At 40.7% G+C, this 25049-nt stretch overlaps 2 protein-coding genes across 8 annotated transcripts in view; one reads left to right on the top strand and one right to left on the bottom strand.

Annotated features, from left to right (window-relative positions):
• The window catches only part of LOC135427430 (Kv channel-interacting protein 1), a 98096-nt gene that overhangs the window by 61816 nt on the left and 11231 nt on the right, over positions 1 to 25049 (top strand). For 2 of the 7 annotated variants that reach the window (XM_064680944.1, XM_064680943.1), the window contains exons 3-6: positions 4638 to 5681; positions 5816 to 5857; positions 16372 to 16572; positions 22871 to 22944. In XM_064680944.1, coding sequence (XP_064537014.1) covers positions 4979 to 5681; positions 5816 to 5857; positions 16372 to 16572; positions 22871 to 22944 — 1020 coding nt within the window. In that variant the 5' untranslated portion in view covers positions 4638 to 4978. The remainder of the gene's footprint in view (positions 1 to 4637; positions 5682 to 5815; positions 5858 to 16371; positions 16573 to 22870; positions 22945 to 25049) is intronic. The other 5 variants (XM_064680945.1, XM_064680946.1, XM_064680947.1 and 2 more) reach the window with 5 other exon arrangements.
• On the bottom strand, positions 3361 to 3825 carry LOC135427457 (uncharacterized). Its single transcript, XM_064680977.1, has one exon. The coding sequence runs from the start codon at positions 3720 to 3722 to the stop codon at positions 3435 to 3437; it is 288 nt and encodes a 95-aa protein (XP_064537047.1). The 5' UTR covers positions 3723 to 3825; the 3' UTR covers positions 3361 to 3434.

Genomic DNA, 25049 nt, shown 5'->3' on the forward strand with positions numbered 1-25049 from the left:
GCAACTGCCGGACCACTTTAATGTTGCCATCATCATTTTTAGCTGCCAGACTCGCACAGCTTGGGTTTACCTTTTTTCGTATTTCGGTTTTCTTGACTGGCATTTCCGCTTTATTCGCCTTCCGGCATCATAAACGTTGCCCAAAAGCCGCAACGTAGCGAAGCAACTGCAGCCGCACACGATTACTGCCTGTGTGTGTATTGTTATAATAAATTTCAGCTTCATTTCCTCACGATTTGCTTTCTTTTCTTATGCTCAAGTGCTTCTAAGTATGCGAGTCCCATTGTTGTCCTCAACATTTTATATAACAGCAACAGCAGCAGCAGCACCCCATCCGTCTATCGTACATCGTTCATCGTCTCCTGCTGCTGCTGCTGCTGCTGCTGCTGCTGCTGGTACGCTGCCATGCACTTAATTTCCTCTGTTCACGTCGTTGATTTTGCCTTCACATCGAAGTGTTTGCCTTGCACTCCAGTGCCCAGCGCCTGCCCAGCTTAGCTTCTCCGGAGAGCGTCATCTGACCTTCATGCTGCCTACATGTATATTGTTGGCAACCCACGTTTCCCAGCTTTACTCGGTCCTGAGCTGTGCTGCTTCTTCACCCTGCTATTAACCTCTGTGTTATCACATTATTATTACTACCGCTGCCATTGCCGCTGCCATTGCTACTGCTGCTGTTACTGCTGCTGCTATGTAAACTATAATTTATTTCAATCCAATTTTAATAGATATTTATGCATTGTTTTCCATTCGCTTCACTCGGCATTCCGGCATTTCCGACACGCCAATAAATTAAGTCTTCATGTTTGATTTGTTGACAGCTCATAATGGCGCCAAAGGAAATAAATATTTCACATTGAAATGAATAGAAGTTCTTATGAATGCAAATTAGTTTATGAAGGAAACCCAAGCCAGGGATGTGAGTCGAGAATACAAAAGTAAAAAATAAAACAAATGTATGCAACAGCGATAAAAAAGCGCAACAATAATATTTAATAAATATTATAATAAATAAATGTAGTTTTTATCAAAACTACAAATATGCATACATAAAGTCAGAGAAGAAATTAAGCGGCGTTGCCCAGGTAAAGTGTCTAATGTTAAATATGCAATTTAAAAAATGTTCAATTTTTAATTATTAATTATTGCTTTCTTTTTGTGAATAATAACAAACCAAATTTTCCTGATGAATTTGAACCAGCGCACTCTGTCTTGCTAGTTCAACGCACAAGCATCTAGGATAAAGAAACTAGTTGAAAAACGTCAGCTTTCTCAACATATCACCAATAAGTCAGTAATTTAATTAATCGATGCCTAGCAACATTTTAATCAATCTCTAATCTTGAGTTGCTTTTTTAAATAACCGACCCATAGATAGACGAAATATCTATTCGATTACCCAAGCGACAGCTATTTTAGGACTACCTTTGAAAAATGGGCAGACAATAATTTTAAGTTCTAATATCGGCTTGTTTCACGCTTGCTTGAAAGATGTATAGATGATTGTATGATTGAGTTACTATAATTAAGTGTACTTCCAAGTGTTTGTCAAGAACTCCTTTTTGCTTAGAGACTGCCCATGATAGCCGAATAATGAAATGCTCTTTCATCAAGAAGCTTCAATCACTCGCCTATGAATAACTAGGACAAGTTATGCTGATGTCAAGTGAGTGCTTGATTTGACAATGGAAGCATGCGAAAATGAATTACTTATTTGTAGATTGCGAATGCCAAGCTGAGAACTCAATTGCAAAACTATAAACACATTCGTTTAAGCGCGATTCAATTGTGAAAAGTCCCAAAAAAAAAACCCAACTACGACAGCTGCAACAACAAAAACAACAACAACAACAACAACAGGGGCGCACTTCAAGCGCTTAACAAAGCGGACGTAAGTGCAGACAATTTGTGAAAAATTAAAACTGACAGAGAAAAAAAATAGAAGAAAAACAGCGAAGCGAGTGAAAAGCATTTTCGTAGAGAACGCTTTTCAGCTGCTGCTTGCGTCTCCATTTAACAAGAAAATCACATTAAACGTTGCCGTCGTTGTATTCTGTGCGAAATGTCGACAACAAAACGGGTGAAATGCATAAATCATTTTGTTAGAGGGCGGTGAAAGGTGGGTGGCAAAAGCGGTTGCAGCTGCAGGTGAGCAGCAGGTCGCATGGCGGAACAGTTTTTGCCAAAGAAGTCAGCCGTGTTAGCAATTTTGCCAAGTGCCAGGCTATGCAAGCACACAAGCACACAAACGCACACACACACATAGCACAGATATATATGCATACATAAGTACTTATAAGGAGCAACCATAAGCTGCGTCTCAAGTACCTGCTCCTCCCCATCCCCCAATCTCAACCTACTGGCGCTGTTGTTGCGCACTTGCATAAGTCTATCAATAAATAATAAATTTGTACTTCATTCAATTTGCAAGAGCAATACGCTCGAGAAACGCAACAGAACGCCATGAGGCGATGCCAATGGAAATTGATATTGCAAAGCAGTCGATGCCACTACTGCTGCTACTGCTGCTGCTGCTGCTGAATACTGCTGATGCATTACTGTTGATAGCGAGGCATTAAAGATGCAGTTACAGCAGAACAGCAAAGAACCGAATCAGCTGAATTTTGCCAAATCGCAATGAACACTAGCTGAATCGCATTGGCTTCGCAACAAACTTTAAATATAGCCCAGAATATGATAAATATTTCAATATGCCAACTTACATTTAATTCTATACTGCTGTTGATTCAAAGCTATATTCAATTATAAATATTAAAATTCGTTTTGACTTGCATAACAATAGTAAAGAGAAATTAGGTTACACTTAAAATTCTTGTGCTCAAAGCATTGAAAGCTTAACATGCGCTTTAACATGCATGTCGCTTTGCATCGCATGCCTTAGTTGTAAATTGATATTCAATACATTGCAGTCTAGTCTAACTAGCTGCTTAATACTCTGATCATATGCTATGTTCGATTTCAAATTGTTGTGCACAACTTGATGAAAACTTTAACATGCGCCTTAACATGCATGTCACTTTGTACTGCTGGCATACTTGTAAATTGCAGCTCATTAATGCAGCTCATCTTTAAGCTGTGGCTTTAAAAGATATACATTTTTATCGGCTCACTTCTTTAAAAAGAGATTCGAGCAATGTCCCCGACATCTACGTTCAAGTATCTAGCTACATTGCAGAAAACTAATATACTCGTTTTCACTAGGCAAACAGAGATTAAACAGCTGTTACGATTAGCTAATAAATGCGTATTATACATACAATACATACATATAACCTCATGCACTTTGAAATTGATTTGAGGAAGAAAGGTCCTTCGAGCAGTCTATAGAAATACCTCAGCTTAGTTTGAACTTAGTTTATTTATAATTGAGCGATAATTAAGATATTTGTTGTGTCTTTTGATCCGCATCTATGCTACTTGCTGCGATCATAGCAAGGATACGGAGCGCAGGGTGTCGCCAGATTTATGCTATTGGACGCAGGTGCCGCTGCACCAAGACTTCCATTTCCGGCGGTACCCTGACCACCGACTCCTTTACCAGCACTTCCCGATCCAACAGCGCTAGGACCGGCAACTTTCGGAGCTGTACAGTCCGGCGAGCATTGACGAGGCGGAATTTCGGGAACGGCGCATGCCTTGCTTGGGTGGGGCCCAATATAGAATGGATTGAAGAGTTTGTCGTCGTCCATATTGTTTTTCATTTTGGAAGGCCACCGAATACGGATAAAGGACAAACAAATAAAAACAATAATTTTGAAATTTACACGGACTGAACCGTTCGGACTTTACTAAATAAATGAACACCTAAACCCTACATTGAAAGCAATTGCCGTATGAATTTCGCTACCTGGCTTGCTTAGATCAAATGCTTTATCTATTTTATTACTAATGAGAGTCTGAGCAGAACGAACGTAAAATGAATGCATTATATATTAATATGAACGGCAACCAGCTTCGAGATCTCGTACATTTTTTGGTTTTTATTATTAATTATAAAATCAAAACAAGAAAAGAAAATATGTGTCCGATTTATGCATTTTTTGATGGGTTTGAACCAGCGAGCTTTCACTTATAACTAATCGAGTGCAATACAAAAACTCTTCACGTCTCTACATTGGGTTTAATATGGCAGGTTCAAATGCCGGAATGTAAACATGCTTTAAAATTTATCTTGAAACGCTGCTAAACTAGATGATTAATATATATACGTGTACGTGATATGTATGCATGTATTTGTCACACACTCGCTGACACACAGTCTCTAACACACACACACACACACACACGCATACACACACACACACACACACTCACACACACACACACACACACACACACACACACACACACACACTCACACACTCACACACACACACACACACACGAACACACACAAACACACACAAACACACACAAACACACACAAACACACACAAACACACACAAACACACACACACACACACAAAAAACACACATACAAACAAGCAATTGCTTCTGCTGCTGGCTGTTAAAAGTAAACTAATTCTAACTTAATATTAATTTGGATTAACAACCAGCTTCTGATATTATGTCTTGTTCTCTCTCTCCCAATCTTTCTTTTTTTCTCCACATGCAGATGTTGAGAATTTAAAGTTGAAGTTGGAGCGACTGCCGACTGCCAGGCGCAAAAAACGCTTAAAGCAAATATCAAAAGCCAAACGCCATAACTAACACCTAATCCCAGCCAGAGTCTAACATAAGAGCCTAGATCGTAGATCGCAGACCGCAAAGGTGGCCAAAATGTAATTGCATAAAATGATCGCAATGCAACTAAAACTACTAACAAACCGAATCGACAGGCGCCTAACACGTAACTAGACGCGTCGAACCGCACATCTGCTCACCCGCCGATCCGCTCGAGCTGCGACTGAGACAGCGACAGTCACCGATCCTCCAGTGCGAAGTGCAGAGTGCGCAATGGCCGGGCCTCAGGTGCAGCATACGCAGCGACCGAATAGCGCCTACTACACTGGCCTCAATGGCAGCGGCGGTTCCAGTGGTGGCGGCGGTGGCGGTGCCGTCTCTGGTGCTGGGGGCATGGCCAGCAGCGCCTCACATACGGGCTTGGGCCTGCATGCGCTGCGCCAAGTGTCCAACGAGACGGAGCTAATATATCGCGGCAGTCACAGCAATGGCACGGTAAACGAGCTGCCCGGCGCCGGTCAGGGACGCCAGCTGCCCGGCGCCATGGGCAACAGTCGCATCATACAGCAGCAGCCGGCGCACAGTTCGCGTGACAACATCGTGAGCAGCATTGCGGGCACGGGCAGCTGTGCCACGGATGCACTAATTGGCACGATTGCCACCAGCGCTGGAGCCGGCAGCAGCAGCGCTTTGGCAGCGTTTGGTAGCAGCGGAGGTGGTGGTGGTGTTGGTGGTTCTAGTGGCGCCGGCGTCCATCTCAAAAAGTCCAGCACACAGCGCAGCATTGAGATAATTGTGGATGCCACGCAATGCGGCAAGGAGGCAGCCGATACGGACGATGTGGAGCAGGGCGAAGGTGGCGGCCAGGAGTCATCCTCATCGGTGCGCAAATCCTCGCGTCATCGCCACCGGCCACTGCATCGACGCCTGATCAGCTATCTGCGTAATCTGTTCCAGGGCAGCGCCGCACAGAATGGTAAGCAATGTAGCCCGGCCGTATCCCGCTCACATCCCTTTGATATTTAGTTTTTTGTCGAACTTTTAAGTTATACTCTCTCTCTCTCTCTCTCAATCTCTCTCTCTCTTTCTTTGTCTATGTACCTTGTTTAGCATTGACTGCGGTCCTCTTGGCCTGGGGCTGTATCTCCAAGCGTAAGCGGATTCCCCCTTTCCATCCGCTAACCGACCCGCTCACGCTTTGACTAACCCCGACTAATGCTACTAATGTGATTCACGCCCGTATCATATCTCGCGGATGCATCGTCTACTCTAAAAGAAAAAGAAACGTTGCCATACAAAATTCATGCATTGTCGTTGGCAGTTGTTGTCGACAATTGTTCTCGCATAGCCTGTGATTATTGTGTGATTAATACCCTGCACTTCACTTTTCAGAGGTCGCGTGTACTTCAAGCGTCAATTGGCAAAGCTCTCTTTAAATGAAGGCTGCACAGCAATCAACTCTTTGCCCGGCGCATCTATCATTAGGATAAAGTATTCGCACGCCAATTGGCGTACACGTAATTTGAATAAGGAAAATTTTCGTAGGACGGCAGATGCAGGGCATCTGGCATTTCGTCTTGATCGCTCTAATTTTCGCACTTTAAGAGCACTCTGCACGTTCTCGAGAAATTGTTGAATGCTTTCGAGTGTCATTGCATCGACTCGGGGAGAACTCACGTTCTGCTGCTGCCAGTTTCAGCTCCTTTGTTGTTGTTAGTCTACTGCTTGAGGTCGCTGTGTGCTTTGGCATCATCGAGCTGTTGGCTAAATGATGAGCTTAACATAAAAGTTGCATGGCTCGTGCTCAAATTGAATGCAGGTTTTGCCAAAGAGCGAATCGATTGGAATGACAATACGAGTATAATATCGCCAAGCTGCAAGCTGAGTTGTTTATTGAGCAGCAGTCCGGGTAGGGAAGACATGGAGGCGGAGCATCCTGACAATGACAGCTCTTGGAAGCAGCAGATATGGAACGTAAATCGAAACACTCGAGTGTTGGCATTCGGCGGATCTGGCAGTCGATGGCAGGAAAAACTTTTGCACCGGCTCATCCAGTGACAGCCGCTCGAAGGACATCCGCAGCTTCGCGTGCATATCCATATCCATCCATATCCGTAGCTCTGGCGAAATGTAGACAAATTTCAATCTACTTTGCCACCGGGATCGGATTTTGGCTTTTGGCTACCCCCGAAATGAGCGACGGATTTGCAGCTCCGTCTGGTTTGGCCAGCGATGAGCAGCGCAAAAGTTTTATTGAAAAAGTTTGATGAATGACAAGTTGGCTTCCGCGCCAGCTCGCGACCTTTGCCCCGCCTTCTGCTGCTCCTCCTCCACACAGCCTCTTCTGATAAACGACTTTTCGACAATTTTTTGTAATATGGAAAATGATTTTGCACTTAAATCATTGCCGCAATTTGCTTAATTTCTTGAATTAAAGTTTAATGTGCGGGCATCTCAAAACGGGCGTTGTACAACACAGTGACAGCTTAATATTTGAACCAATTTAAAGCTCAACCTATTCAATATTCGGCTATTAAACATTTATATATATTTCATATGATATGTTTTATATTGATCGACCATGTTGTCGTCTCTTCATCTGTATGAACCCATAGATCTCGAGGATTATATGGGCTAGAGAAATGAAACGTGGAACATAGGTTCTCCTATTGCCCGAACAGGTAAAATCATTGATAACAGATAATGAAAGCGGGATATTCCGTAAGATCGATAGGAATTCGGTTTTCAGACTTATCATCCGTATATAGATGCGTTAATTTAGAAAGGCAGGCAGACATACGGACAATAGACTTACAGATAGATAGGCGGACAGACAAAGACTGGCAAGACATACAGACAATCAAGGTTATACCGACTCGATAGTCGATATTCATCACGAATATATTTACTCTTTTTGATTGACATACATATGCCTAAAGACAAGACAGCCGTTCTTATCCATTTCCAAATGGACACAGGGTATAGAATGCAAAACAAAATATTAAATAATGATTAGCACAAATCAAATATTCAAAGATTGCAGCTCGTTTTGGCTTTTACAATTTGCTTCCTGCGTCTTTTGTCCATTTTTTGTTTTTTTGCCGTCCAACTTTGCCGCTGGCTGCATTTTATTGTTTCCTTCGCCCCGGGCCAGCTCAATCACAGTTTCGCCGTCGTCGTTGCCGTCGCTGTGGCAGTCTCTCAATCTCCATTTTCATTTCCATCTTTATTTCCATTTCCGGCTGAGTCCATTCACTGGGTTGTTTTTGTTGCTTGACTGTCTGGCTTGGCCTTCTTGACTTTTTTGCTTGAGCTTTGGTCGTCGTTTCTGCGCTTTACTGCACTTCATAATTTCTTCATTAGAGCCACGCCCACACCCAAAGACACGCCCACTTGCATACTCTGCTTAATTGAATTCTGCGCCTGCATTTTGTGGTCGCTTCAATTTGTGCACTTTATGGCCAACAAATGAAGGTCCTTGCATTGCCTTGCAGCACTCGTCCGACCGCCCGCCCGTAGAATGCCGCCTGCTTTTAATTATCATTTCATTATTCGTTGTTTGATATATGCGTATATATATATATATATATATATATTATTTTTTAATGGCAACTGCGACATTTTAAGTGCTTGTCTGGCTGTGCGAGGCACCGGATGAGGCCGACTTGCCAGCAACTACTTAGTGCGACACTTGCAGCTGGCACCTTGGAGGTGCCCCCAACAGCTGACTATCTTGACAGCAGCCTTACGCCGCACGCCGCATGCTTCACGCCTTACGCCTTACGCCTTTCTCCTTGCTTGGCGCACTTTCACTGCCTTTCATGGGCATTCAGCCGAAAGCGCAAGAGGTTGCCAGGACACTTTGTCCTTTGTCTGTCATGTTTGTTTTTTGCTTTTTCTCTGATAATGTTTTTTTTCTTTTTTAGTTTTATGTTTGTTTATTTTTTTTTTACACTCGCTTGTATGTGTTTAAGTGTCAGGGCTGCCGCATTTTAATTTATTTAAGCGCATTTCTGTGCGGCTTGCAAATGAGTTAAGTGCATTTCGCACCCAGCTTTTTCTCATTTATTTATTAAAATTAAAGAAAAAAAATTGTTGGACTTCTTTACAAATGTTTTTGCATTCAGTTGCGTGTGTGTGTGTGTGTTTACCTAGCTAAGTGCAATAGCAGCAGCAGCAGCAGCAGAAGCTGATTTAATTGCAGATTTGGTTGCATGCAATTATTTAGCAATTGTCTGTGCAACGCAGTTGCAGCAATAAAACAAAGCAAATGCACAAAAAACAACAAAAAAAAAACAACAACAAATCATTGCCTAGAAATGAAAATACAAATTGTTTCATTTTAACAACTTGCAAGCGGCAACAATGTGACTCGAACGCGCCACAAAACTTTATCCTTCACATTTCTTTGGCATAAAATATTCCACATACGCCATGTGCGCCCGCTGTTACAGCTATGCCAAAATCTGCGGTTGTAAATTGCACAAAATTTAACGTATTAAGCGCCAGTCATTGTCTAAGTTGGTTTTGCAAAAACCCCAGAGCTGTTGAGGCTGGAAATGCTGTAGCAAACAGAAAGTTTGCATTTGTTGCAGATTGTTGAGTTTGGTAGAGGATCAGTCAAGGGTAGAACTCCATAAAAAGCTATCTATACCTAACTTTTCGTCCTGTTTAACTAATTTTTGTAAGCTGAGTTTTTTACGGTAGTTGCCTTGAAGAAGGAGTTTTCAAATTGAAATGTGACCGCAAGCTGGCACGTCAAAATTTAAAACAAAGTAACGCATGAAATATGAAGCCAAATCTGATCCAAGCAATGCCGGGTAATAACCCGGATGTAACTTTGAATCTCTGCGTGCTTGACACCATTCGAAATATTGCTTTTAATTACAATAAACATATTTTGATTTAAAAACTATGAATCTGGCACATTTAATTTTATTCGAATTTTTTTTATTTTTTTATTTTGTGAGTTAGAATTTGGTGAAGAAGTCAAACTTTGTCAATTTTTGGAAAAAACAAATAAAAAATTTTCGAAGCTATTGAATTTAAAATTTTTTTCAATTATTACTTTAAATATTAGTTTTCCATTGGTGTAAAACGTTTTGAAATCGATTGAGATTTACGAAAGGTCTAGCGAATAAATTCACTTAAACCCCAAAAGTGGCAAAAACAAACTATTCAAAAATATTATAATGTTTAAAGAATAGAAAAAAAAACCTTTGCCTACGAAAACGTTATGGACAATCCATATCGGTTTTAGGGTTCCCAAATCTAAACAAAAACGAGAAAGAAGTGCTATCTTCGGCACACCGAAGATTTAATACCCTTGCAGACCCAACCTTTTCAAAATGCTTATAGTGCTTTGCCCGATTCTAAGAAGCACAGGGAAAATAGTTAATGCCGAGTATGGTTAAGATACCATGAAAAACAAAACAGGTTTCCGTACAACAACTTAATTTTCGACCGATCGTTCCTATGGCAGCTATATGATATAGTAGCCCGATGTGAATAAGATTTTGCATAAGTGGAGGGAGCATAGTAAAACTAATAAATGCCGAGTTTGGTCAAGATATCTTGAAAAACAAAAAAAATTCCATACAACAGCATAATTTTCGACCGATCGTTCCTATGGCAGCTATATGATATAGTTGTCCGATCTTAATAGGATTTTGCATATATATGGAGAGCGTAGTTAAACTAATAAGTACCGAGTTTGGTCAAGATATCTTGAAAAACATAAAAATTTTCCATACAAAAACTTAATTTTCGACCGATTGTTCCTATGGCAGCTATATGATATAGTTGCCCGATCTGAATAGAATTTTGCATATATATGGGGAGCTTAGTAAAACTAATAAGTACCGAGTTTGGTCAAGATATCTTGAAAAACATAAAAATTTTCCATACAAAAACTTAATTTTCGACCGATCGTTCCTATGGCAGCTATATGATATAGTTGTCCGATCTTAATAGGATTTTGCATATATATGGGGAACGTAGTAAAACTAATAAATACCAAGTTTAGTAAAGATAACTTTATAAACAAAAATGTTTTTCATACAAGAACCTACTTTTCGACCGATCGTTCCTATGGCAGCTATATGATATAGTGGTCCGATCCAGCTGGTTTTGACATATGAGCTGCGTGCAACAGAAAGAGGGACTTCTGCAAAGTTTCATAAAGATAGCTTTAAAACTGAGAGACTAGTTCGCATAGAAACAGACAGACGGACAGACGGACAGACGGACAGACGGACAGACGGACATGGCTATATCAACTCGGCTGTTGATACTGATCAAGAATATATATACTTTATGGGGTCGGAGATGTCTCCTTCTATGCGTTACACATTTCACGACAAAATTATAATACCCTCTGCAAGGGTATAATGATCGGATTGATTCAGCAGGGTTATTTTTTAATGATTTATGACATTTTGTATTCCGCTGTCATATGAGCCAACGTTTGCAGTTGGATTGTTGTCTTACAAAGTCCAATTTAATAGGCATCCTTGAAGCGAAATACATGCATGCATAAGTAAACAGCACATGAGAATATATAATATATATGTATTCGTTACTCTTGATAACTTGTTCATTACTCCATACAGAAGCAGCGGCACGCAGAACAATATCTGTTTGTATTTTACGAGGCATCGCATTTACTTAGTTTTAACGATTTCATAAAAAATTTTTTATAGATTCCCTTCGTTTTGACAGTCAGCCAAGTTATCTGCCAGCTTTCGCCCTTTCTCTCTCTATATATCACTGTCTCGCTCTCTCCTCTTTCTCTATCGCTCTCTGTCTTTCTGTATGAGTTGGCTTTAGTTTGGCACGCCTTCCATCTGATTTTAATGATGACGACGATTCAGTTTGCGCTTTTTTTTTTTCTCTTATTTTTTTTTCGCAGCCGCTTATCAAAAAGAGAACGAAAAGCTATAAAGCTGCCAAAGAAGATGGCATGTGTGTGTGTAAGTGTGCATGCGTGTGTTGTGTTTGTGCATTTGTGGGCGAGTCTATCTAAAAATGCTTCGATTGAACGCGTATCTTCAAAGGATTGTTTGACTATAGCAAGTGCTGACTTCTATATCCTTTGCTACATACATACATGTATTCTTATATATAATATATCCATTTTCTTTTTATTAATTTGCACTTTTCTGACAGCTGGGCCGTCGATGGGAGTGGGTGGGTGGGTTGACGGTGGACGTTTCTCTTTGCACTTATCGACTTGAAATTGAACGAAAGTAAATATTTTTGCAGTTGCAGTGGAAAAACAGCAGCAGGCATGCCTAATAAAAATCATTTTCACAGTCCCTGCATTACCCACACAGCCAACCACAAGCACATGCACCCACACCCAGACACACACACACACACACACACTCACAGATATATACACATACACATTTACACAGTCGCTGATGTGGTTTGCAACAGCATGCAAAAATATTTGCGCTTGGCTGACGTCGGCGGCGGCTGCTGCTGCTGCTTCACGAGTGCTGCAGCGGAAACGGAAACATGACACCTGCGCAGCCACGCATACACACACACTCACACACAGTGCACAGCAGCAGCAGCAGCAGCAGCAGCGGCGGCGGCAGCAGTGCAGCAAACAAACAAACAGACAAACAAACCGAGTCGAGATAAACAGGAACTTATTATGCGAGCGCATGCAACATGGCAAGTTGCAAGAGGCGCTGTTCGGATTCGCTACAACAGCCGCATGTCACTAAGTACGTGTGTGTGCGTATATGTGCCTGTGTGTGTCTGTGTGTGTGTGTGTGTGTGTGTGTGTGTGTGTGTGTGTGTGCTTTATCTGCAATTACAATGACAACATGCAGCGACGGCTTGAAGCTTTGCTCGCGGTTTGTATATTGTTATGGTTGGCAATTGCCAGCAACGCCACTGACCACTAACCACGCCCCCTAACGTGTCAACTAAGCCCACACACACACACACATACACAAACACCCACACAAATGAGCGGCATGTTTGCACGTTCTTCACACCTTGACCTCAGCAGCGGCAGAAACAGCTGCAACAGAGAAAATGAAAAAAACAAACACCAACAGCAGCAGCAGCAGCAGCAGCAACAAAACTGTGGCCTGTTTTTAGGTGCTGGGCGCTGTTGTTGAATTGCGAGACTTTTATTTTGGTTGCGAGCCCTAAAAGCCAACCCGACACCACACGAACCACCCCACACTGAACCCCGCACGAGCCACTGCCTGACTGGTGGGCCGAGGTCGCCCAAATAGCTTTGTTATGCTCGCAAATAATTTAGACATTTTGTGTGAATATTTTCGGCTGCTTTTTGTTTGCAAGCTGATAATAAAACGCAAGCACACACAGAGAGAGACACACACACACACACACACATGCATATGTCACTTGGGGCAACTACAAAAACTAAATTTTTGGAGCCAAACAAACAACGCATGAATATATATTCAAATTAATGCATTTCATCAACAATTTGCACAGCCAACGGCAACTCTGGCTGCCACTCAAAACTCTGCCAAATGGCAAGCCGGCTATAGCTGGCAGCCTGGCAGCTGAGAACTAAGAGCTAAAGATATCTAAAACTAAGTTTACGAATGCAAACGCACTCGAGTGTGAAAATGGCCACGAATATAGATGTGCAAGCCATAAAAAGCAGACATCATGCACAGCACAAGAAGCAGAAGAAGCTCAAGTAAATGCAAAAATTTGCATTCCATATGAAAATACAGCTCCTAATCCCATGACTCTGGCAGCTGGCACAGCGCAACCTGGCCAATATCTGGTTATAGGAGCCATTATTATGGACCGATATGAATAGAGCATCAGCATCGAACTATGCAAATGCATGCAAAGCGCTACAAGTGCCACTTCTAGCCAATACAATTATACTCAATACTTCATTCAGCAATCACAACACAATACTTTCTAGCTGCTTATATGTACATTTGTCTATATTTCTACGATAAACATACATATATCTTGAAGGACTGCAAGTTAAAACACAGAAAGTTTTGAACATGGATGTCAACTTACCAGACGCAGTTAAAGCTTGCCGACCGATTGTTGCAATAGAATCCATACATATAGTAGTTGGATCGTGCAGATAAGTTGCGAGTAGAGCGAGTCTCGAAATTGCTGAGTTTGGTCAAGATATATTGGAAAACCGAAGAGTTTTCCATAAAACAACTCGAAAATACGACCGATCGTGCCTTTGGCAGCTAAATAATATAGTGATCTGATCCGTTCGATTCCGATTATGTACTGCCTGCAACAAAAAGACAAATATTAACTAGACTGTTCATACTTTAGTTGCTCGGTGACGTTTGCTTTTATGCGTTACATATTTGGTGACAAAATTATATTTACCTCAAGAGGAGAAAATGTAGGTATTAGACCCACACTCTAGCCCACACTCCTCAAGACGAGTAAAGATTTGCATATATACAGGGAAATATCTAGAGTGTACTTAAGATCAGAGTAGACAACATTCTGTCGAGGCTTTTTTTTTGTAAATAACTGTCTCATATTTTCAATGAGGGCTACAATCTGCAAAAGGGGCTATTAGGAGGCCACATTGTATCGCCAGTTCCATACAAAATATTCGAAATACTCACATAAATTTATATACATAAATATATGTACATATGTACATATATATATTGTGTATATTTTTTTCGTTTGCTGCAGGCGCTGAAATTTATTTTTCTATTATATCCGTTTTTGGCCAAAAAGAAAATGCATATTAAACAATGCATTTGCATATGCATGAGTGTGTGTGTGTGTGTGTGTGTGTGTGTGTGTGTGTGTGTGTGTGTGTGTGTGTGTGTGTGTGTGTGTCTGAGTGTGTGTGTGGCTTTTGCCAGCAGGCATGCATGCAGGAGTTAAGAATGTTGCAGTCAGCCGAGCACACACTGTAATATACCCGGCATGTTCATAATTCCCAAAAATGCGGCATATGTTGTTCAAATAAATATTGAAGTTAAGTAAGTTCAGAAATCTTTATTCCGACAGGCATTAGAATGTATAAAGCAGCATAATACATTGTCCGATCGCTTTGTGAATATATATATATACACATATTTCATGCTTTGAATATACCCAACAGGGCACAGGTAGATGGGTAGTTGCAAGTCTGACTCCAGGCGCTTACCAAGCCAAGCCAAAGCGGGCGCATATTCGCGTCGTTTATTTGTGCTAAATATGGGCGTGGCTAACAAATAGTTGATGCGCTGCCCCGCACACACACACACACACGCCCCTCCTTCTTTGCCTCGTCAACCACCTCGCCCTTTCCGGCTGGCACTGCCGCAATTCACTGGCTGCTCGTGTTTCATGCATTTTTAAGCAGCCATTTGTCAAGCGCGTGAAAAGTGTTGCCTGCTTTTGGGCTCACACACACACACACACACACACACATGCACACACTGACTGGCTGGCTGCCTGCAGCTACTGTCTGTATGTATGCTTATGAGTTGGGCAAAACTTTTAATTAACCAAAATTGCGGCTACACACCAGCCACAAAGATTGTTATTTTCTTTTTTTGTACAAAGCCAAAAAGAAGCATTTACCTGCTGCAAAGTCGCTTTGTCATGCTCAAAAGTTGCAGAACTTTTGACAAGCCTACACAAAACAAAAAAAAATATGTCACAAAAAAATAGAGGAAACGTGAAAAAACTGCATGAAAAGCCTGAAAAAGTTTTGCCTGCGACAGGCAAAGTACTTTAGGAAGTTGCAAGTCAATTCAGCGCTAGAAGCGACTCAAAAGATCAAAATCGCGCCAACTTCTGCACGTCATGTGTGTGCTCTTGTATGTGTGTGTGTGTGTGTGTGTGTGTGTGTGTGTGTGTGTGCATGTAGCTGACGTCGTAGGCAAACAAGCTGTCAGACAGACAGAAAGACAGACGACAGACGAGCAGTGATAGGGCAACTCCTCATTCGAGTGGAATATTGGAGTCCCCCTCGGGCTAATGACAGAAATATGACGAAAAATAAACATTTTGGAGTCTGACACAAGCTGAGAGGCAATTACTTAAAGTTAACAATTTAAAAATGTTATGCACTCATACTCGTACAGTAAACTCTCTTTTAACGAGCACTGTTACTAGGTGGAGATTATTGCTCAATCAGTCCACACACATGCCTCCTCTAATAAGCGTACACTCCTGCCGGGCGGCCAAAAGCTACCCGACAGTCGCAAATTTTTCATATTGACAGACATTTTTTATATTCTTTTAAAGGGTATTACAAAGAGCACATCACATTTTCCAGCTAATAATAAATACGGCAAACTTCGTGCATTGCCGAACTCTCGCCGTGGAAGTTAAAAACGCGATATGAATGTATTTAATATTTTTGGTGCAAAAGTTAATTGTATTTGTTTTTTTCTACTTTCTACTGGGGCCCTGTGTTTTTATCCCAACTAAAAGTGGTAAATACCTCATGGAATACCCTATAAGTCAATTTTATGATGTATTTAATTTAATTTCATTTTACTTGTAATTTAGTTGAAAATTTAATAATAAATCCCACAGCTTTTGCTTGATAAACATATTCACTCATGCATCGCTTTCACTCTTTCTCGTTTTCTCTCTCTCTCTCTCTCTCTCTCTCTCTGTCTCTCCCACTGTTTTTCTTGTGCTTTGGTCTGTCTATGACTTTGCAGATTCCGAACTAGAAGAATTTGAGACGCCGGCTCGTTACAGACCAGACTCGCTGAGCGCCCTGAGTCGGGCCACCCGCTTCACAGAGGACGAAATCAAACGAATTTATCGCGGTTTTAAGGCTGAATGCCCCACGGGCGTCGTCAAGGAGGATACCTTCAAAGTGATCTACTCTCAGTTCTTTCCACAGGGAGGTTCGTGCGGTACAGTATAATTTGTTTCGTTAACATTTGCGGCTTGACCTAGTGAACTGCTAAAGCTTGCACGCATGCCACCCGTTTTTCGTTTACTTCCATTATCGAATACACAGACTTTTGATTACAATTGCGATAATTGATTAATTACGATAACAATTCCGATAGCGATATATGCGTATTGCTTGTAGCTCAAATTGTGTATTAAGATCTCATTTAAATTTAAACAAAATTCAAATTTTAAATGCATAAGCAACTGCGACTCGTTTTCAATATTGATCTTTATTTGATATTGATCTTTATTTTTAGTAGTTATGTCTATGTGTGTATATGCTTGTGCACATTGAACAAACGTATAATTAGTGAAACCATAAAAAACACTATCTACAAGTTTTTAGCCTAACAAATTTCATCTCATTTTTTGTTTGTTTTGAGCTTAGAGAAACTTCAATATTATTTTAATTCTCAATTAAATAAACATAAATAATAATGAAATTTTTTAAGGAATTAGAAGAGGGTCTCTCCGTATGTTGAAAAAGATAATAATAATAAGGAAATGCCACTTTATCGATTGCATATAACATTTGTATACTCTATAAAATAATTTAGGTAGGCAAAAGCGTGCTTGAATATCTACGTCCGATTTGTCCAAAATTTAAGAACTCAAATATGGCATTTAAATGATTTTGAAATACCCTGGATCTGTTTATAAAAAGATTAAGTCAGGAAAGCTTCAAATACAAATTGATCTACATTCAGAAATTTATGGGGAGCCATCGATAAATATAATAAGATTATCATGTTCTACGTATGCTATATGAGAATATATACACAGTTAAAACTTCAAATATATTTTTTAGTTCCCGAGTCCGACGCTTTCATCCAGACGGGCAGACAGATGAAAATTTCTAGACCGACTCAGCTCATCGTCCTGATAAATATATACTATCGTATCAGAGATGTTTCCTATTTAGTGCTATATACATATGTACCTTTTCTCAAAGCTATTATACCCTAAATTAAGCCATTTTCAATCGAAACAGGGCATAAAAAACCTGTTCTATAATATATCCGCAGGGGCATTCATATAATTTATATATATTTTTAATAAATGTTTCTTCACATTTTTATTTTTCTTTTATTATTAGAGTATTAGAAAAAAAGTGTAGAAATGCAAGCATTACATAAAAATAACATCGTATATTCCTATAAATTGCGTGTGCTTTATAACATATTCAGTTCATAGCTAAGCCATTTCATTCAAAACTGGCAACAGGCATGTGAGCAGGCCAAGGGACAAGCCAAAGCCGAGTCTTTATCAATTTTGAATGCCAAACTATCCGAAACATAATCCTTGACATGCCCATTAATGTTCTGGCCCAACCCATAACTGTGGCCATCAGCTCACTTGACTCTTATTGTTATCTATTATCAATCCAGTGAGCATCGAGCATCGAACATGAAGCATCGAGCAGCGTCTGGATGGCCCGCATACAAATGAAGCCCGCAATTGGCTCAATGGCACCCGTTGCTATTGCCAATTTGATTGTCGGCTTCATAGGCATTGACGATGGCCAGAGGAATGGCAGCTTAATGCTGTCAATGCCGGCATGTACACCCATGTATTATCGTTATTATTGGCTCTTTTGTCAGTGGCCAAAACAAAGGCCAATGCCAGCTATGGACAGCAGCTGCAAGGCATTGGGGAAGGGGGTGGGCATTGATAAATAGATGCACAGCAACATGAACTGAGGGTCCCAAAGAGTTGTGCGAGTGAAAGGCGAATTTGCTGTGCCTTTGCTTAAGCATTAGGCCCCCAGCCCCCAGCCCGAGCCCCAGCCACAGTCCCAGTTCGAGTCGCAGGCAGGGCGAATACGAGCGGACGGATCCTTGGCTTGTAAAACTGAAATGTTGAGAGTGCAAATTAGCAAAAGTATAAAAAGCAAAATCATGTTTCACAAGTCGCGACTGGGCTGAGCAGGGCCGGCGAAGGCAGCAGCCATTCAAGTTTAACCCAATCCACCCACTTGACCTCGTTTGTATAACAAGTAAATTTGCTCATTTACTTTTCACCACGCGGCTTCTACCCATAAATAAAAGCCTTGCCACAAAGCATTCCAGGCTGCGTCGCGCCAAATTGAAGCGTGGATAATGAGCAGCTGGACACTAACTAAGTAACTGACTGACTGACTGACTGACTGACTGACTGACTGACTGACTGACTGACTAACCGACTGACTGGCCAAGCAATTGAGGGACGGCCTAACTAAGCCATGCACCAAATGGAAATATAAAAGAAAATGCCCAACCCTCCACATACACAGGCTGACTCGTCGCTGGCAATGGACAAGCATAAGGGTTAATGCAGGGCGCCGTATAACAACCGATCGACCGATATTCCATATATCTTTGTTATTGCTCTAATCCCAAAGAAGTTATTTGACCTTTCAAGAGTTTTGGATTATAGCAAATCGTTTTATCCAGTCTGGAAATTACACTGACGATAAGAAAAACTAGCAGAAAGAAACTTACGACAGTTAAGTGTTAACTACGAACCGAATTTTAACCATTTTGGGAGAAAAGAAACGTCCAACCGCAACAGATTTTCCATTAAAAAAAAATTAATATTTCAATTACCTCCCAATATTAACTTTTTGAGAATTGCAAAAATTTGTTTGATATCCTTGGTTAGAACAAAATATGCGCTCTTAGTTAATAATATAACCTTCTACTTACTTCACGGACACATAACCTTCCAATTTTTTTCATTAAAAACAAATTTGCAACTAACTTTCAATTTAAGTAGCACTCCAATATTTGCTTTAGCTACCCAGTGGTCTAATGTAGGCCAGAACCAGTGCAAAACATATGTAGAAACTATGGAATCCACTTTGACTACACATACTTGTGCATGCATGTAGAGAGAAATATGTATACCCGTACGCTTGTGTGCTCCCCAATAAATTCTACTTAAAATCCATGATTGTGTAGGTTTTATTTTTTGGTGTTGTTGCTGTTGTTGTCTGTACTGAGACGACGCACGTCATGCAGGAATCCCCTCTGGTCACGACGAACACAAAAAGAGAGAAATATTGCTACACATGTTTCGCACTAAATTATTATAATAAACTTATTTGGCTGCCTTTGAGAGAGAGAAACTGGGCAAGAGGAACATGGAACGGGGAACGGGGAACTTGAGCCCAGACAAAAACATGGAACATGGTAATGGATGTGAGGACTTGGAGCAACATGGGCCTTGAGTTGGAAGAGCAGCTTGAGCATCACATTGGTTAAGGGCAAAGACAAGGACGAGAACGAGAACGAGAGCGAGGGCGAGGGCGAGGGCGAGAACAAGGGGCGGAGGCGTTGCTGTAGCGGTAAGCTGACAAACAAGCATCGGCAGCGACAGGCGGAAATGCTTGTAAAAAAGCGTAGGGAACACGAGATATGCTACGCCTTAGCTATCTGATGAAAAATAAATAATGAAATCATTTTTTATTTTGATAAGCCGCTTTGCCACTCCGTATACTCCGCAGCCACGATGTGAGTCGAGGCGCAACCTAATACGAGGCGACAGCCAAGCCAAAAAGAAAAAGAAAGTACAGCCAAAAAATGGCAAGAAAAAAAACATCATCATCAAAGTTGGTGATTTATCACTTTTGCTCCCGGTTCCAGTCTCGGTGCCCGTCAGAAACTCAAAAGCCGCTGCAGTTGCCCGCCAGCGTTCTATCTGCGTGCGCTCCCCCTAGTATCCCCCCTCCCTCTCATTTTTCATGTGCGCTTTTCCTGTTTTTCGTTTTGCGAATTTTCAGCGCAAATTTCATAACAATTTTTACATGACACATTTGCAGTCATTTTGATTTGGCCAAAGCAAAAAATAAAAACACATTTTTGACAGCAACAATGACAACGACAACGACAACAACAACAGCTGCTGCCTTTGCCTTTGAGCTTTGACCTTGCCCCCGCATTGTGGGCGCTGTGTGGGCGTGTCTGTGCGTCATGCGTCATAAAAACACATTAAGTATCAAACGACGACAATAAACTTTGACAAATACATTTTTGGCAACCCCAATGTGCCACAGACCTACGCCCCCCACAATTGCCGCGCTCCCCTCTACAACGGCCCCCTTCCACATGGCATAAAGGCGAAAACCGCGCACATCAATAAAACTGCTCTTTGCAACACATTTGCCCGGAGATGAGCGAGTTTCCATTTTATGAACTGCATTTTTGTTTCGACTTCGGGAGGAGGTGTAAAAAGTGTGCACCCATAAAGAGAAGGATTCGAACTCGAGCTGCGGGCTGTTGCACTCGTTGTTGCAGCTGTAAGTGGAGCCTGGTACCGAGTAATAATCATAAAAAAAAAAGAAACGTACAAATGAGCGGCTGCTGCCTGGCAATAATCTAAATGTAATGTGATGGCCAGATAAGGATATTTGCAGCAAGTGCCCGACGGTTGGGGGTTGCGCAGTAAAACTGGCTTTAAAGAGACCTCGAGCGTACATTTGCTTAACTGAGCTCTTTCTGTGCAGGCAGGCAGCACGTGCCTCAACAACAATACGTTGATGTGACCAGCAAATACCCTATAATAAGTTGTAGGCCAATCAGTTGCACACACCAGCGGGATTAGCCTTATTTGTCCGGGTCAAATGTTTTATTCTCAATTGTTAACTAGTCAAAATGATTTTGGACCCGATTGAAAAAGAAAGAAAAACACATTTGCTTGTACAACCTGTGAGCCCCAATTCCGTTGAAGAATTGTGGATTTTCTTCGAGAGATCTATCAAGAGAAGTTCGGAGCAAATTGCAAAAAAGAAATATAAAATAGTTGAATACAGCATCTTTCCACGCATTTTCCGATCTTTTTTAAGTAGGGCATTTAAAATAAATGTAAAGCCGATCGGACTCAACTTAAGCTTCCACACATATAGCCTTTCACCCTCATTTTTCATTCAGGACGGTGGATTAGTCGACAAAGTGTGTAAAAAGCCTTAAAATAATTTTAATAAAATAAATAACTTCAATTATGAATGTGAAGCTAATTAGTTGGCAATAAAGTTTTAAACAAACGCTTCAAAAAAAAAATATAAAAAAAAACGTTTCCCATAAATTTTTCACATTTGCGGGAGGAATTGCTCACCGTTTTAGCGTGCAATTACATCACATTATTACAGTAAAACTTTCAGCGAGGCAGTCAGTCAGAAAGTCAATCAACCAGTTAATCAGGCAGACAATTATTCAGTCGGTCAGTCAATCAGTCAATCATTCAGTCAATCAGTCAATCATTCAGTCAGTCGGTCAATCATTCAGCCAGTCAGTCAATCAATCATACAGGCAGTCAGTCAATCAGTCAGTAAATCAGTAAGTCAATCAGTCAGTCAGTCCATCAGTCCGTCAATCAGTTAGTCAATCAGTCAGTCATGTTAGTCAAGAGGAGAAGTTTATTATACATAACCGTTGCCTCACGCAAAGTATACCCATACGTTATATTGCGCATACAGGATATTTGGTATCTGGCCCAACACACATGTGGCATAATTTGCTGAACATTTGACAACTTATCAGCACACTCGCACACTCTCAGAAAGACACACAGACACACACGCAGACGCACACACATAATTAGCTAAACACATTCTTCGTCAGACAGCGACACGAGGGGTCGTCGCTAAGAAGTCGAAAGTCCCGTTTCGGGCCATGTTGACTTTTTAGCGAGAAACAAAAACTTTGCGGCTGACAAAATGAAAGTTTTGTTGCAACAACAGAGTGTAAACAGTGTTCATCGAAGGACAATGGGGACAACGGGGTCGGACCCCCATACAAGTTTTGACCCAACAATGACACAGCAGCAACAGCAGCGGCATCATATGCCCATCTTTTTGCTGGCATCCCAACCAAACACAAAACTTCACTCTCACTTTCACTTGAGCTTTTACTTGCGCTTTCGCATTTACTCTTACTTTCAGTTTTCGGCTATGTTTCGCATTCATATGCTCATTCCCATTTACATTTAACATCTTCCATTTCCACTGTTCCCAGGTTCTCGCATAGTTTATCGATGACAAAGCACTTGAAAATTAAATCTCTTGTATATCTAATGCGCCTGTATATGTATCTATATATTTATATTTGTATGTGTGTATGTGTAGAGTTGACAGTTATTGTAAGCACGTATAATCAAAAGTTTTCAACTTAAAAGTTAAAACCCTAGACTATTATGTCTTGGCTTTTAACAGCTGTACACTCACTTTTAACATAGTTTTTCTTTCTCGTTTTCATTTTCAACAAAAAACAACAACTACAGCAAATCCAACATTATACGCACATTATGTATTTAATACCCTGGATCAGGATCACAGCGGCATTGTCAGCTTTGAGGTAAGTTATGCTAAATATAATTATATATTGTACTAGCGGGTATAATCCGGCCTTGCCCGTGGCACGTATGTTATAAAATCAATGTTCTCAAACAAATTTGAAATGATTTTGAAACTGATCGGACGGTAAACAAATATCTTTCATACAAACGTTTTCCGCCAATTTACCACTGTTGCGAGTGGAATTTCCCAAATCGCTGAAACACGTATTTATTAAGTTCTTATGTAGAGCTTTGAAAATAAGTTTGAAGCAAATCGGACACTATTTAAAACTTCGCAAAAAAAAAATCTTTGAGTCGCATTCAACCCGAAAAAGTTTGGATTCTGCGAAAAGTGTGAAACACGTCTCAAATGATTTTTCGTATAGATCTTTGGAAACGAATTTGAGCGCGAAACGTCACCCACCAAATTTTTGACCTCCATTTCGACCAAGGAGGAACGGATTTTTCGAAAAGAGTGAAACACCCCTCAAATGAATTTGAACAAAGATCTTTGAAAATAAGTTTGAGGCCGATCGGATGGTAAACAAAAAACTATCATACAACCGTGTTCCGCCAATTTACCACTGTTGCGGGTGGAATTTCCCAAATCGCTGAAATACGTATTTAGTAAGTTCTTATGTAGAGCTTTGAAAATAAGTTTGAAGCAAATCGGACACAACTTAAAACTTCACCCAAAAAATCTTTAAATCGCATTCCTCCCGAAGAAGTTTGGATTCTGCGAAAAGTGTAAAACACGTCTCAAGTGATTTTTCTTATAAATCTTTGGAAACGAATTTGAGCGCGAAACGTCACCCACCAAATTTTTTACCTCCATCGACCAAGGAGGAACGGATTTTTCGAAAAGTGTGAAACACCCCTCAAATGAATTTGAACAAAGATCTTTGAAAATAAGTTTGAGGCCGATCCGATGGTAAACAAAAAACTATCATACAACCGTGTTCCGCCAATTTACCACTGTTGCGGGTGGAATTTCCCGAAACCCCGTCTTAACGTGCCCCTACATCACATAAGGTAGCCACAGTGAAAATTTCAGCTTCCTAGCTCTTACGGTTTGGGCTGTGCGTTGATCACCAATCAGTCAGTCAGTCAGTCAGTCAGTCAGGACAAACAGTTTTATATATAGAGATGAATGTCGGGCGTATTCATATATCCTTAATGAGTATATTTTAATCCATTTTACACTAAAATAAAACTCAAGATACTCTGTAGCTAGCCGATCGGGCATTTATAGCTATCCTTAATGAGGGTATATTATATCTGTTTATATAAAAGTAAACTTAAGATACCCTGCAGCTAGCTGTGTTTCTTCTTAATTTCGATTATGGGACTATCCATACTATATGTAGTTAATTCTTGAATAACTTCGTTGTTTATTGTCCGATCGTTTTAATATATTCAAGGCTTTAATGCAGCATTCAAATGTGTTCACGTACCGAAGCGCAAGCCTTTACTGCTTTTTACAATTTGTGAAAAAAAATAAACTCCTTTATATATATGCCTATCGATATATTATGCTTATCGATCTCACGTAAATCTATTTGTATATGAGTGATAGAGCGACTGTGTATATGCAGCAGGGTAGCACTCCTTGAGTTATAATTTGGCCAAGCACGAGTATTTCATTCCGACTCGTCATGGCAAAGATTGCGCCAGAGTTTGCGGTCAATAAAAACAATTTTAGGACGGTCTGCAATGATGTTGCCATAAGTTGGGAACAGTTTAAGTGCAACTTTAGCACAGGTCTTAAACGCTACAAAGTGGTTAAGCAGCAACCGAATAGGTTAAAGTTAGCGTACGAGTTTTAAAGTGCATGAGATGCCCGAAACAGAAAAGTCAAAAAGTTGTGGCCAATTTTTAATAATTCATGGTAAAACAGCCAAAGGACAGATTTAATTTTGGACTTGTAAAGAGTTATGCACCAAGTTAATGTTGGCAAATGGGATATTTGAACATTTTAATGCGCCTAAGCACTTGCCCAATAATTCAATTTAATATACTTAGTTGTATACACTCGCTCTCTTTCTCTCTGTCTCTCTCTTCCACTCCCCCTCCCTCTTACTCTGGCCAGCTGGACAATAAGTGGGCGAAAATTTCGCTGTTTTGC

The sequence above is a fragment of the Drosophila montana genome, unplaced genomic scaffold (genome assembly GCF_035044405.1).
Source record: "Drosophila montana isolate Dmon_TW-CO22-7 unplaced genomic scaffold, ASM3504440v1 contig_2178_1, whole genome shotgun sequence".
Classification (NCBI taxonomy): domain Eukaryota; kingdom Metazoa; phylum Arthropoda; class Insecta; order Diptera; family Drosophilidae; genus Drosophila; species Drosophila montana.